The sequence below is a fragment of the Colossoma macropomum genome, unplaced genomic scaffold (assembly GCF_904425465.1).
Source record: "Colossoma macropomum unplaced genomic scaffold, Colossoma_macropomum, whole genome shotgun sequence".
NCBI classification, from domain to species: Eukaryota; Metazoa; Chordata; class Actinopteri; order Characiformes; family Serrasalmidae; genus Colossoma; species Colossoma macropomum.
In genome coordinates this window covers 8742220-8758346 of record NW_023494789.1, presented here as the reverse complement: position 1 = coordinate 8758346, position 16127 = coordinate 8742220, and the positions used below count along the sequence as shown (strand labels likewise).

General features: G+C 38.3%; 1 protein-coding gene across 1 annotated transcript; it reads right to left on the bottom strand.

The window, feature by feature from the left end:
• Positions 1-97: 97 nt before the first annotated feature.
• Positions 98-12930, bottom strand: orc4 (origin recognition complex, subunit 4). The gene is made up of 14 exons (XM_036570013.1): positions 12817-12930; positions 12409-12512; positions 10833-10909; positions 10589-10679; positions 8968-9043; positions 8794-8879; positions 7438-7486; positions 7062-7213; positions 5847-6020; positions 5291-5377; positions 5086-5194; positions 3673-3768; positions 3394-3461; positions 98-917 (listed from the first exon to the last, which is right to left on the bottom strand). The coding sequence occupies exons 2-14, from the start codon at positions 12463-12465 to the stop codon at positions 735-737; spliced, it is 1305 nt and encodes a 434-aa protein (XP_036425906.1). The 5' UTR covers positions 12466-12512; positions 12817-12930; the 3' UTR covers positions 98-734.
• Positions 12931-16127: the final 3197 nt, after the last annotated feature.

The following is a 16127-nucleotide window of genomic DNA, read 5'->3' as shown; positions in this document are numbered from 1 at the left end:
ATGTCTACAGTGCAACAGTACAGTGTACAGTTGACAATAACAAAATATTATTTAGTCAGAAAAAATGTGAGACTATTTTGCCTTACAACCCCTCGAATGTATTAAAAAAAACATTTTAGTCTCAAAATTTTAAAACTATCGTAAAAGAATGTATTTATAAATATTTTGTGTAACTTTCAGAGAGGGAGCTTTTGGAGGCGTCAAATGCTTCTGACATCTGGGTTCTCCCACCACCACTGTGAACAATCCAAACTCTGTAGGTTTCTCTAGAACAGAGCATTACACACCAAACCACTCTGAATAACTTATTTACATCTTAATGATTAAACTATACAGAATATTGGAAAAATCAATGAAATTCAGTTTTAATAGTAGACTTACTTTTACATAACATTTCAGTGCACAGGCATAAGCCAGCTTCTAGCATTATTCATTTGTTGACTGCTGAACACCTTGATCCAGTGACACCCAGAGGGAAAAATGTATGTAGCACAAAACGTATTGGGTTTTGAATATTTCTGTTCACCACAGGACGCGATAGTGCCGATTCTCGAAAATGCCATTCAATTTTCCCATAGAGAAAACCTGCTACGACTTCCTAATATGGGCATGATGCACAACTTCAGAGATCTACAACCTGCATGAGAAAACCTACCAATACAGATCTTTACATCATTTACAAAAACGAATGAAGTTTAAATACAATGTTTAAACTGAACTGGAGTTGTAAGAAATCACCCAAAGGCAGAAACGGCCCACTGTTTGACATCAGTGGGGCATTGTGGGTATCTCTGCAGAGCCTCCATTACTTGCGTGTGATCCAGCATCAGCCGCATCAGCTGGTACTCTCTCTGCACCTTACACACCCCGCCGTCCACCGGCCGGATCAGCTCCAGCTGCAGCAAGTGCTCAAACGCCTATAGCACATAACACAGAGAGAGATAAAGCTCTGTAATAATGCTATAATTACTATCATCATATCAGCTAAATCAGGGGTATCAGACTTCTGAAGGGATGCAGCACTGTGTGTGTGTGTGTTTCTGCTCCGCCACACCTGAGTCAACTCGATAATTAACTGATCAGCTGATTCAGGCGCACTGGAGCATGAACACTGTAAACTGGCATTGCAAATCCTGAGCTAAAGCAGTTTAACTGCTGCTCAGAGCCAAGGCTCACCTCTGTTTAGATGCTTCTAATAGGAGTATAAAAATGCACCGTCATGCATTGATCTGAAGGTGCAGATTAAATTGCTTTGATTTTAGAAATCTACATAACACTGACATAACTATGCCGTAAACATGTCATGGCAGATATCATAAGCTGTCATGAGTGTTTTTTTTATATCCATTAATCAATTAATATAATTGCATCATGTTACCATTACCTGCAATTCATAAGACAGATATTATAACGTTTGATGTCATAACTTGTGACAAACTGTCATCATAAATTTTTCAGGGTGGATATACTGATCGCTCAAATGGTCAAACTAGGGAACAAAAAGTTAAAAAAAAAAAAAACGTTATAAATAATGACATTAAAAAATAATTACATATACATGCTATTAAAGTGTTAACTTTATATATAATAACTTTGTTTAAAATCTATTTACACTACATACATTTCGGAATCACCATTCAAAAATTTGGAGCGAGTACGTTTACATGTACTCAATAATCCGATCATAATCGGATTTCTGCAGTTATCCGATTATTCAAATGGTCGTGTAAACACCATACTCCAAACTAGAAATCCAAGTAAGAAATCAGATAAAGAGAGCTGGATATTAGCTCAGTAATAAGATTTCTCAGTGCATGTGAACTCTTACTCTGATTTCTTTCGGATTTCTCAGTCTGCGCATGTGTGGAACAGACTGCGGGACCAGAAATAAGCAAGCAGTGCTGCCGCGAGACGCAGCAAAACACTTTTTGAGTGGCGCTGAAACCAAACACGAAATGAAGGACTTAAATATTCTTTATCCTCTAGAGGATGCTTGTTCATAATTTTAGTTAATAACCTCAGTAACCATAATTTCTAAAGTGATCACATCTGAAGGCAGATAAAAAAAAAACCTGTAAATAATTACAGTATATTATTTAGCCAAAATGCTTAAGATACTGAATAAAACATACAATGCTTTGTTGTCTGATATAAAGTTTTGTAAATAAATCTGCACTGGTTAAGCATTTATAAAATCTATAAAATAATAAATTATTTCATATGAAAGTAAATCCAATAATGTGTATTCATATTCAATAAAGGTTCTCCAAGCATGTGCTTTTTATCTAAAACAAAATTCTCTGGCTGTTTTCAGATCGGTCTTCATTCCAGGACTGTGTAAATCGTTACTCCAGTCAAATCTGTGTATTTAGCGTATTTCTAAAAAATTCTGAGTCTTACAAAATTTATTAAATTGTGGTGAAATTTGAGATTTAAAGATGCACAAAATCATTGCCAAACTGAATCACTGGGAGCTCAGAGATTCTTACACTTAGTCTTACAATGAACAAGTCAATATAAATCCAGGCTTTTGCTCCTCGAAACGGTAAAACACTTCAATCAGTTAATAAAGTAAACGATACAGATAGAGCAATATGGGAACTGCAACTCAAAGCTGATGTCTGATATTTTTCTTGTACATATCTGCAGATTCCGATACACGCACTTTTTTTAAATGTAGAAACTGATACTATATTTACTAGAATTACAGAAAAATATAACATTTAGTCATAGAGGGTATAAATGCAGTAAAATTAATAAAAAATTAAGATATTTTAGTCCAATGTCAGCTGAATATTCTGCTCCTGTAGATTATGATGCACGTGTCATCGGGTATCGTCCAAATCTAATCATCTGTCCAATGCCAATATTTTTAATACAATTTTCTGCTGATACTGAGATGATTCTGAGATCTTCACACACCTTCAGTAAAGCACTGAGGTTCGTTGTTTGAGTGCGTTTTGTTTGTCTTGTTTTGCAGGTTGTTTGCAGGTTGTTTGCAGGGTTTGAAGTCACCATCAGGGAATGGCTTCACAAGCAGTAATGTGTCACTGCGTGTAGGTTCGACCACTAGATGGCGGCAAATGCCAAAGTTTTATTTTGTCTGAAACATTAATTTGATGGAAGCCTGATCAGAAACTCAAGGGCATCAGGCATCAGTAAACATATCCATGAACATTTCATGTAGTAACTTGCTGAGAGGGAACTTTTAGAGGCATTAAACTCCTCAGACGTCTGGTTCATATCACCACCATTGTGAATCATTCTGACTCAGTGTCTTTAGAACGGCGCATTTCACATCAAACTACTCTGACTTTCAGGAATTTTGAAAAATCATTGGAATTTCCCTTTAAGTGAGCGGGACTGAGCTCAAATTAAAGCACACTTTCTCACCTTAATCACCACTGGCTTCTCAAAATTATGGATGGAGTGAGACTTCCTCTGAATAAATTTCTTAAACTCTGGGGAGAGAAGAGACAAAATACTGTCCCTGAAACATTTCCGTACAAATCCAGACACATTTAACTACAGAAAATGGTATAAACACACAGTAGAAAGAACATCATCTTCTAATTTTAAAATTTCTCTTTTGATCTAATTATTTATCTCCAAGTCTGATATCTACTGTATTAGCGGTGATGAATTCACAGGAAATCTAGACTTAGTTCATACCGTTGTGAACCATCTGGAAGTTAAAGGGTTCTCCCTCGTAGATATCATTCAGATGTTTCATAGCGATTATCAAACATAACTCCAGGACGGACAGACCTGGAAAAATAAAACCAGAATTGAGTTTGCTATATTTTGATTTTCTCTAGTTCTGTTAAGGATCAAAGAAGTACACATGAAGGTGGCGTGCATGGAGGGGCAATGTTACTGACATACGGAATTCATATTTATGTGTGCTTAACATAAGACAAAAGCCTTTCTAGGTCTGTGAATTATTAAATCAAATAAACTGTGATTTTTACTGTTTATAGTATTAATTTGCTAATTCATTCACTTAACATGAAGCCATCATGTGTAGTTTGTTGTCTCAATAGTTCTGTTAACACAATTTAATAATTTGACATTAAATTATGTTGAATTTAATATCAAATTATTCTGAGCCATATGCTGTAAATCACTATCAACCGTTGAATCTAAAACAACTTTAGAATATTTTAGGGCTCATAAAGTATCCCAGTGTTTTTCAGAAAGTCATGCAAGCATTTGGATTATGGTGTGGGTTAAAGAGAAAATCCACCAATTTTTCAGAATTTCTGCATACAGTGGTACTGATGGGAACCAGGGCTCACGATTTATACAATATAAATATACAACAAAATGACCAGTGAACTTAAATACGTACTGGGAGTTTTAAATGTAATGGCGGCAAAATAGTGGTAAAACAAAAAAATAAGTGTTCTTTAAGGACTATTTTGTCTTACAATGACCTGCATTTTCAAAACCACCACAACGCAGTGTCTCAGGCATCAGGCTGCCTTTTCATAACCCTAACTTTCTGTGAGGAGCTTTTAGAGGCATTAAACACTTCAGATGCTTCGTTCCTATCACCACCACTGTCAACAATTCTGTAGAACGGCACATTCCCAACAAAACCACTCTGAAAGACTTTGGTTATATATGAATGATTTTATTAGGCAGAAATTTTGAGAAATCGGTGGAACTTCTCTTTAAATGCATTAAGACGTTCAGAGTCAGGGCCAACAGATTGGCCTAGATGGGCCACCAGCATATCACTGTTGCTGGAACAAAACCTCATATCTCCAAAATGGTAACTTTACAGAAAAAGGAAAAACCCTACTTTACTTTTAATGTAAGTCAATGGAACCAGACTTTTTTCCAAATCATTTTGGGCTGTTTCTTTTGGCCCATTCCTCATGAAATTTACACACAATTTAAAGGGCAAGGCATTTTCATATTATGTCAAAAATGTTTTCAGACAGCAGTGATACACTTAAGTTAAACAGCTTTTTATTTCTAAAAAAACTAGTGTCTATGAGTGCAGCACACTGGTACCGAACTCTCATGTATTATTACTGCATAAAGCAGTTTAGAGTGGTTTGTGCCCTTGACACTCACCATGGAGAATGTTGGCTTTTGAGTCAGCAGAGCTCATTCGACTGGCCTCCAGTATGTCTACAGCTCTCAGAGTCGGGTTCGACACGGACACACGAGTCAATGCCAGCAGCTGAAAAAACACACAAACACTGTTTAGGGTCAGCTGCTTTAGGAAAAGAACAGGGACAGCACATTGATGCTGATGGATTTGGATAGTTCTTCTCACCAGCAGTAAATGCAGGGAGCGAAAATCTTTACTGGAGTTAAAATGTTTCTGTAAAATCTCTTCCACCGACTTTTCTTCACACAGTTTCTGGAAAAGAGACAGAGAGGAATTAGGGACAGATCTGTTGCTGAGAGAAACACATCTCAATTTTTTTTTTACCAAACTGTAGTTATGCCTCATTCCCAATCCATAAATCTTGCTACAATATCTTCACTGAGACATTAAATGCTTCCTCCGAAGAAGGTGTCCAAACTACCATCTACATGCTATCTGATAAACATAAAACGGATACAAAAATAAGCACTTCTGTTAAACCACTGAGGCTGAGGAATGCACTGCTGCACAACAGGATATTGCATAACATGACAAGTAACATTAAATTATAGTTTTAAGGTGGCCAGCTCTCTGTGAAGTCAAAAAGAAAGCATTTTCTACTTTGACCACTAGGTGCCGCCATCACATAAAGGCACATGTTGGCAATGGCAAGTCAGTTAGAAGTCCTAATATTTAACTAGTGATCAGTTACTTTCATAAAAGTATGTGCTGTATGTTGTACCGAGACACTGAGGTTCCACTCCTGAGAGAACTTGCTGTCGGGGAAATCATCTGGCAAGGTGAGCTCAGAGCGAAACGCGTCCTGATACTGTCGGAAGCTCATCGAGCTCAACAGGTGAATCTGTCTGTGGGAAAACCGTGACTTCACTCGCTTTTCTAACAGCTCCAGCACATCCTGCAAAACACAAACAGAAGAGTTTAGAGTGGCCGAACATGGAGGATTCTGATCTGAAATCATCATTTGTTCACCCAGGAATATGTATATTACATATCCAAAATTATACAAATAATTTAGGTAAATGTTAATTTGAATTTTTAAAAATCTATCATTACATTTTATAACTTAAATATGTAAACTAATAGAATGTTAAAAGAATAAATAAGAATTTAAAATGTTATGTATAGTATGTTTGTTCTCTCATTGGGCTAGGAGATGGGGTTAGGTTTCTGGTGGGCTAAATCAAACGTCCTCAAGGGTCACGCTTTGGGCAGCCCTGCGCTACAGTAAGTTCAGAACTGCAAATCAAAGAAATTTTTAGGAAATGCATGCACTGATGTCATTGATGCAAAGAACCAAAAGCACTAAAAGCACTCCCCTGTGGAAATTCTTCACCCGGCTAAAGGTGAGTGATCATAAGATTAGCCTCGCTGCACTCCAAAAAAGTTTTCAACTGTATGCAAATGAGTGTGGTTGCCGCATTGCATTTGTCCAATCAGGCAAGAGTAGACTGGTCTACATAATCACTGGCAAGCATAACATTCTCGGAAAGTAGAGAGGGTCAGCCACGGCTCTCTTTCTCTTCTTAGAATCAATCACAGCTTTACATAATACTGAAAATATCTGGTTTTGCTGTTGACAGTACAGATTTGAAGAGAAGATGCTTATTTGGGACTTTCACATGGTTTAAAAAGGAAGGCAAAACTAAAATCACAGGGAGCTCGTAGGTGCTCGCTTAAGCATTCTGAAAATTATAAAAGTATAAGTCAGTATTTTAGTCTCGTTGTAAGTCTCTGGAACAGCAAACAGCATATCTGATTGTTTACTGTAGCAGTTCAATACAGTTCTTCGCACAGGTCTTTAGCAAACTGACTCTACATGCATACCATGTTGTTAACACACAACAAAAATCACTGCTTGCCCCTATATGTCTGGCCTGTAATGCAGGTATATGAAGTGTATGTTTGCAGTGCCTTATATTACAAGTGATGGACGCACCAGCCTGCAGGTGAGGCCCACCACAGCCACAGGAGCCTGAGCTGACTGAGACACATCAAGCAGGTTATACAGGAGGGTCTGGTTCTTATGATGCGCAAACAGATCAAACTCTTCCAGAATGAAGAACACCGGACGACTACTACTCTTATCACCTTGAGAGAGAGAAAGAAAGAGTTAACTATTGCTGTTGTTATTATTACTGTCAGTAAACTTCAGCAATATTGTACCATATAATAATCTTAAATCTACCTTGAAGCATCCTGAGAGACAAAGAGAGAGAGAGATGATTGTGTGCATAAAGGCACACATAGAGGAGTTAAGATATTAGAAAGATACATAGTGTTGTGTACATGAGAGACCGCAGATTGGTACTAACCCTTCTTAAGAGCCTCCAACAGAAATACCAAGTTCTCTGCAAAGCTGCCCTGCAAAAGAAAGCAAAGCTTTCACAACCATTTGACTCCTCTATATGAAAAACCACACACCACAAAATGTGGATACTGCCATGGTAAAGGCGTTTGTTAATTAATGTTGCAATATTCGGCTTTGCAGCAAATGAGCCTCTATAACAATATTTGTGTGCTGTACACATCCTGAACAATCTGTGGGTTTCAAGTTTCAAAATGCACCATTTGTTCCAGTCTATATGGTCCATATATGGAAACTAAGCTGCAAAACAGCCCGTTTTGAATTCACTGTTTCTGTGATGTCATGAGAACCAACTTAGGCTACGTTCACATTACAAGCCTCATTGCTCAAATCTGATCTCTCTGACACGATGGTTCACACTCGTTTAGGTAAGCGATTCAAATCTGTCAGTAATGTGACGAACCGGCGTCCTGAAAGGACCCTCATGCGCATATCCTACTCAGTAACGTCACGAGAATCAATCACGTGCATCATCAGCACAAACTAACGAGCAGAACGAGCTTCGCTGCAAAGATAATTAACTCTGATCAGCTCTCAGCTTCATTATTAGAGCGAGACGAAGGAGAAAAAGGTGAGATGTGTTGCTTTTCCACCGTTTACAGGCTTTAAGTTCTGTTCGGTGCTGCTGCCATGGTAACACTGAATGATGGCGCACGCGCAGTGGGGAAAAAAAAAGCACATGAATTCCAATCTGAGCGTGACATTAAGGTTTGCATGGCCATGAATCAGATGCGTATCCAATCTAAGACGACATACGAAAGTGGCTCAGGTTGGATTTGAAAAGATCAGATTTGCGTGTCCACACAGCCCTGAAAACATCAGATGAGTCACATTAGGGCAAAAAATTGGATTTTCACACTGGCAATGTGAATGTAGCCATATAATCATATCTGCCTATTCAGCCTACAGTTTAGTGCCACACATTTTTTTTTGTTTGTTTCAGTACTGAGTGCTTTTCGAATGAGGCACAATACTGGGCAGCCAATCAGAACAGACTTAAACAGACAGTGTTAAAGGCACAGCAACAAAAACAGCCTGTTTAATTCTTAAAAAAAAGAGGTGAAAAATAGCAATGTAAAAATTAATTATGACCATTTCTGTGCAAAAAACTACACACACGCTGGACCTCAACAGAATAAATAAAATACAAAATAAAAAAAAAGAAAAACAAAACAAAAAAAGGGATATGAGCCTTATAAGGAAACACAAATCATATTGCGATTCGGCAGCAATATAAATCTAATATTGTATCTTGTCCATATTGTGTAGCCCTAGGTCAGCCATGCTGACTCAGCAGACTCACAAAGACTTTGTCTCCTACGACGTTCTCCAGGTGGAGCTGCCGAGTAATTTCTTTCAGAGCGATACGGTCATCCGTCTGCAGCAGACCTGCACAGCACACACAGCTGTCAACAGAACCATCACCGCAGCAACAGCCATAGCCTTGGGACGTCTACACACATCCGACATCGCTTACCGCTCAGGTGAACCTGGAGAACATTCTGCTTCACCTCCTGCAGCTCCAGCAGCTCCCTTAGAGCACAGCGAAGCAGCTGCCCACACAGAGAAAGACAAACACTCAGATATCCCATCACTATGCAGGAGCTGGATGAGAAACATTCCCACACTCAAAACATGCATGTTAAATTAGCATCCATTTAGCATGATATGTTCATGTTCATGATTGTCCGTTATAAGTAGACAAAGTAAGCATGTCCAGGTCATGTGATACACATTCAATATACATGATTCACTTCTAGGAAACAACTAGCACGATATGTTGTTTGTTAATCACATTAACAATAACAATAGTTTGTGAATAGATTTGTGCTGTATAGTGTTGCACCGATATTGGCAACTAATTAACATATCAGTATCAGCAATAATGTGACACATTCTGCTGAGGGATTTGAGAAATTCAGACATGAAACAACATTTAGCACCGTTTTTGCCACACCATAGAAGCTGCTTACATGTATGCACCATAAGTTTATCTACATATTGTTCCCTGTTCTGTTTTTTATTTTTTTTTATTTTGAGCAATTAAAAATATTTTAGATTTACTTCAATTACTGTATGTAGTTCTTATTAAAAGGGCATCCCAGAATAATGTGCCATTGTTAACTTATAAAAATAGGTTGTCTTAAGCATCCAAAATGGTTTTATTGGAAAATAAAGTATTTCCCAATGTTACTTATTCAAGTTTAGTATGTGTTATTTGTGGCACAGGGCACTGCTTTTACTGAAACAAAACAATAAAAAGTGGCATTGTATAACAACCTGCAAGGGACATTACATTTGTAATACGTAATTACACAATCACAATTTTTGTCCATATTATGCAGCCCTAGAGACTATCAGTGTGTCCCAATTCAGGGGCTCTATCCTTCAAAGGACGTGGTCTATGAAGGCATGTCCTTCGAAGGCTGTACCGAAATGAGACAGTCTGCCCTACGGCGGATTTTCTGTTTGCGCCACAGCACCGCTGTTCCCCTTACCGTTGCACTACAAAACACCGCTCCTGTCAAGTTCTTCTAAAGTTCTTTATAGACGGAGCCAGACACTTTGATTTTAGTTGGTTATTTTTTCCATTTATTAGAGCTGGAGATGCTTCACCGCCGGCTACTGATGAGATTTTATTTATTTATTTATTTTTTTTTTTTTATATTTGCATCGTTAGTCATTCGCCTCAGTTTGAACCCAATACTTGTATTTATTGTCCCCTCAGCCGCCGTTTGCTCCTCTGTTAAAGCCGCCATGTTCTCGAATCCTCGCCAGCACAAAATGAACCTCGGGATATTTTGGCTGCCGAAGGATGCACCCGTTGGATTCTTCGTTGCCATGGAAAAGAAGTACACATTTCTCGGCTGCATATGAAAGAGTCTTTGAAATGGGACAGCCTAGTCACGCTGCTGTGATGCAATCGGCCTTAAAATGCAGCCTCCAAAGGACACAGCTCCTGAATTGGGACACACTATATGATTCTGAAGTTTTGAGTACATCAGTTGAAGGCTGTGAGCAAAGCCATGCTGTATTTGTGTGGCAACAGAAGCAGAATGTAGCTCTGAAGAGAGGAAAAAACTGAAACACTATCGTACCATGGTTTTTCCGGCTCCACGTGGGCCCACAATGAGAACTGAGTTACTTTCGCCATGAACTGCTGTTCTCCTCAACAGCTCCAGCAGGTGCCTAAACACACATACATGGTCATTGCATCTCACCGCCCTCACAATGGTATTTCAAACCATTTTACAGCATATATGCACAGGTCTGCTGTTACCTAATGCTCACACATGCATTTTCTGCAACTAATCCAAAGTGTATTCTACTGTAAAAACCCACTTGTACTGTGATTCCAGGCCCACTGGTCTATCTGGAAGCCGCTGGTGACAAAAGCGCTCCCTCAATATTCTCTGGACCTGCAGAAGAAGGTGAAACGAGAGTGTTTCAAAGTTCAATTCAAATGTATCACATAGAGGATAAGTAGATCTAAATTTACAAACACTCATGCAGCAAATCTCTATTAAATTAAAAGGCTAGGTTGGTCGCTGTAGCTATAAATACAGGATGTTGTTAAATAGTTAAAGCCTTTAAAGGGGCTTTCTGTCCTTTAACTAGCATTTAATATATTATTTGTAGCGCAGAAGTATATCCCTTAATCTCAGGATTCATGATTTTGTGTTGTTTTTCCATTTTCATCCATCAGTGTTCCCTCACTACAATACCCAGTATGCACTGTGCAAACACACTATACAAATGCAATCATGTGGAGGCTGATAAATACAGACATAAACATTAGCTATCTGGCTTCAAACAACCCACCCTCATGTAGCTGCTTTAAAATGCTTGCAGTTTTTCAAAAGCTCTTCCTACCTTCAAGATACATCACCAGAAGAGAGTTTTCTTTAAACGTTTCTAGTCTTAAAATCTCACTCTTGGGACTATTCTGGACCCACTTTATAAGGCAAATAGGCACGTCTACGAAAGATGCAGGACTTTTTTTGTCCCCTTTTATGGCATTTCCATGACTCACTAATGCTAACAGTGATATTTCACAAGGAACTCAGGAATTTCAGATTAAAAAAAAGTGCAGCAGAGAAGTATTTTTAAATTTGGGACATGTATTGGCCAGTCAGCCATACTATCTAGCATCTGACATTTTACCCTCACTATTTGTTTTTTTTTAGGATATTTAGTGTAGGTAATAAAATGGTCCATCCCCACCCACATATAAACTGCTGTGTCCCACTTCCATCTGGATGAACTTAACTAATCCTTGCCCTCCAGTAAAGGGAAACCTACCAGCTCTCTCTGAGTGGTACCATGGTTACCTGGTTACAGGGACTTGATAGTAATAATAATTAAAAAAAAAGATTTACTCAACAAAGAAACAAATGTTTTTGGAGATTAAAACATTAACAGGGAATTCTACTGATTTTCACATAATCTTATTATTAAGATGTAAACAAAGCCATTCAGAGTGGTTTGGTGTGAAACTGAGCACTGTAGAGAAACTTACTGACCCAGATTTCTTCTGCACATATAACCATTTTACTTACTATCCAAAATGATCGGTGAGCCCACATCTCAGTTTACGATGCTGCACCTGGTAGGTTTCTCTAAAACAGAGCATTACACATTAAACCGATCCGAATGACTGTTTACATCCTGACGATGTTGCCATGCAAATAATTTGGAAAATGACGGAATTCCCCTTCAAGTCTGTCGCCCAGTAGTAGTAGCATTAACACACCTCACATTTTGGCTTTGATTCCAGGCAGTAGTTCAGGATCACACTGATTTTTTTTACATTTATGAAAGGTCTCGATACCAGGTTGCCTGTATCCCCACGGATTCTCCACACTGACACATGTATCTCCTCTAAATGCGGCCACGTGAACGGAGAAGCAGCACCAACCTGTGATACACATTCACCAACAGCCAGGTGGGCTTCCCTGGACCTGCGCTTACTCATGACGCTGGAGACGAAAGTGACGGAGAGCTCAGGCACCGCACTGCGAACTGAACACGGTAAATGAAGAAGACACACTTAAAACAGCCTTAAACTCGTTTAAGTACTGTGAATCTTCTCTAACAAACCCCAACATAAGAGCACAGGGGACACATTCGCCAGGCTTCTTGTTCGAATCTTCCCGTTCCACCTTAAGTGGTGCAGCAGAATGTAACTGCTGGACCATTTAAGGTGGAACGAGAAAATTACAAGAAGCTGGCGGACAGGAAGCCAACTTAAGCCTCATTTAGCTGCCTCGGACTCACAAAACATTACTAAATTAAAATGTACAGACATAATAAAAGCTTTACTTACACTTTTGGCCGCTGTTAATCACAAATTGACGAAAACAAAAATCCGGTCCGGTTAAACAGACAAACGATTTCGCGCCCCTTCTGCAAAGAGCAAACGGAAACGGCGACGCAGTACTTCCGGTTTAGAAATAACAATAATAATAGTATAATCTTAACTGGGGTCTTCAATAAATAATACAAAAAAATCTAAATATATTATATAAATCGCAATATTCCATACTAATATTTTAGCAATAATCATTTCTGTGCCCATGACTGGTGTATATTATTATTATTATTATTATTATTATTATTATGTATCTGCCAACATCTAGTCCTGTTATAAAGGGGAACTCAAATTTTCTGCATCATTAAATTGTTAACATGTCAATGAAACCAATCAGAGTGGTTTTATGTTAAATGCTTTGTTCTAGAGAAACGTACTGAGTTATGTGAAAGCTGTTATGCATCCTAGTGTTATACGTGTTTGTATATATATGGTTATATGCTTGAAATAAAAAAAGTAATAAAAAAATAATAAAAAGTGAATAAGATTTCATGATCAACATGATGCTTTTCAGGCAAAGCAGGCATACAGACAGAATACCAACAGAAAACACAGTGCTTTTACAACAAAAACCAAAGGCTTCAGTGAACAAAATAGAGAAAAGCTGGCTTTAGAGATCAGAACTTGTGAGACTTGTAATAAATCATATTAAAACATTTTGTGTCACTCTAAAAAAAAAGAAACTTACCGAGTCCGTTGTTCACCGTGGTGGTGACAGAAACGAGACCTCTGAAGAGTTAAAGACCCTGAAAACTCCTTCCTGGAAAGTTATTACATGAAATGTTTATGAATTCTCAGCCTGAACTCTAAGACACTGTTTTGGTCAAAAACACATTTTAGTTCATTTATTTTAATCCATTCATGATGGATGGATACATGAAGGGTAGTCCCTAAGGACTTTTTTTCAGATTGACCACTATTTTTTCATCACTAACGCTATATACAAAGACTCAGAAGACACAGGCAGGTTCACTGCTTGTTTTGGACAGTAAAAGTTTCTCTGCAAATAAACCATTTCAGATCAAAACAAACTCTGAATGACTTTGTTTACGTCTCAGCAACTGAATTACACAGAAATTTTGAAAAAGCAGTGTAAAAGCGGTGGAATTCCCCTTTAATGTGGTCTGTGATGATGTCTGAAGAGTGGCTCTGATCCATCTGTGTCCCATTCCACTGTATTATTGTATGATATTGGAGGGATGAGAGCTCAAATACACATTATAATCTGTGTAATAGTCCAGATCTTTCTGTTAATCGCTGCATTTGACTGCATCCTTGTTAAAGGGACCATCTCCTATATTTTTCTTGTATTTTATTTCCTCGCCTAAGGTCCAATTGTGATGTGGACCGTGTGTTGTGTTATGAGGTCTGTTAGTCATTAGTAAATTTTACATGACCATTCTCCAACTTCTTCTTAATCCCTTGGGATTAAACGTGCAATTTTTGTTATTCTGCCTTGTAAATTGCTGATGTATGTAGATGACCTCAGTTCTGATTAGCTGCCCTGTATGGCGTTTCATTCAAAAAGAGTTCACTGTAAATGGGCAGAATGAAATTGCTGCAGGCTGAATAGGTGGAAATATGTAAATGTGTCCTTTTTTGTGACATCACAAAAACAATTCATTCAAGGCAAGCTGTTTTTTGCACTGTGTGTACTGGAACTGAACAGTTTGTTTTCAAAAGCTGCACTATGCTTTTGGTTAAAATTGAAAGAAGAACAAAGACCAAAAAAAAATCACGCTAAAATGTGGTGTCGCTCCGCTTCAAGTCATCCTGTGAAACCTGGAATAATAATGTAGCATGTAATAGTAAAGTAGTGTTCACCACTATTAAAAGAGACAAAGCTTTCACACAAGTTGTGGTGCTTTATTACCCAGCTGTTGTTGGCCACAGTTATGCCGTACATAAGCAGATTTCTCTCTAACAGTTCAACCCAAGCCTCAGTTATGCCCTGTTAGTCTTTATAGGAAAGTCTGTTGACTCCACCTCCATTTTGCCAACACCGCCGGGCAGTTATTTCCAGCCATATAAGACCAGACTCCTATATCTTTGAATGGGGAGAGAGCTATAAAAAAGCCATAAAAAAAACATAATAATGTTTAAAATACCTATTTGAAATTGCTGATAAAATCTGACAAAAGCAACGTAAATTGTTTGTAACGTTTGGCTCAAATAACACACAAAAGCATGACTGCACTCCTTTATAACGTGTCTGGCCCTATTCTCTCAGCTATCAGCTCTTCGCTGCCTCTCAGTTCTTCCTGATCTACACCTATACAGAGCCACCAGTCTAGCCCTGCCTTCACAATAAGAGTCCTTATAGAATAACTCAGTTATTAACCTCACATAAATGCTGTAGAACAATTAACCTTGGGTTAACATGCCAACAACATTTCTTAAACATGTTACAACTTAAAAGTTGGGCGTCGGGTTGGGCTTTGCAGGGTTTCTTTGTACCTTGTCACACATGTTTACATAGTAATGTGACAAGCACAGCCTCAAAAAGAAGGTCTGATTCAATGTTTAGGTCTCAGATGCAAAATGAATGTTGCACTAAGTCCGTTTACATGCACTCAATAATCCGACCATAATATGATTACTGCAGTTATCTGATTTTTCAAATGGTCATGTAAACAGCACACTCCGATTTCTTAGATCGGAGTAAGGTCTACAAATCCGATTAAGAAATATGGTAAAGAGAGCTGGATTTTAGCTCGGTAATCAGATTTCTCGGTGCATGTAGACTCTTACTCTGATTTCTTTCGGAATTCTCAGTCTGCGCATGTGCGAAAACAAATGCCAGTACCGGAAATAGGCAAGCAGCGAAGCCACGAGATGCAGCAAAAAACTTTTAGATTGACGCTGAGCTTAACTACTTGTTTAATGAAATGAAGGATATAAATATTCTTCATCTTCTAGATGATGTATGTTCACATTTTCAGGTAAAGTGGCGCAACATTAAAAAAAAAAAAGCCACGGCATGAAGTTTGAGTTTTACGTTTACGTCATGTCTTCTTCTGAGAGTTTACTGGCTGGTTGCAAAGCAGAAATCTGATTACTGTCTGACTCATGTAGACCTAGAGTTTCCACATCATCTGATTACCCAAGTGCATTTAAATGCGTTGATTGGATTACTGACAAAATCTGATTTTCTGCAGTAATCGGAACATTAAGTGCATGTAAATGTGATGAAAATACGATGACGGCAGTAGATCACTCAGGAACATCCTCAGAACACAGGTCCTTCACCAAGTTTTGACTGAGTT

Coding starts and splice junctions, on each gene's coding strand:
- orc4 (XM_036570013.1), bottom strand. CDS start 12,465: ATGAGTAAGCGCAGGTCCAGGGAAGCCCACCTGGCTGTTGGTGAATGT. Junction 9,044..10,588: donor GTGGAGCCGGAAAAACCATG/GTACGATAGTGT, acceptor CTGTGTGGGCAG/CTGCTTCGCTGTGCTCTAAG. Junction 3,462..3,672: donor CTTCCAGATGGTTCACAACG/GTATGAACTAAG, acceptor TTCTCTCCCCAG/AGTTTAAGAAATTTATTCAG.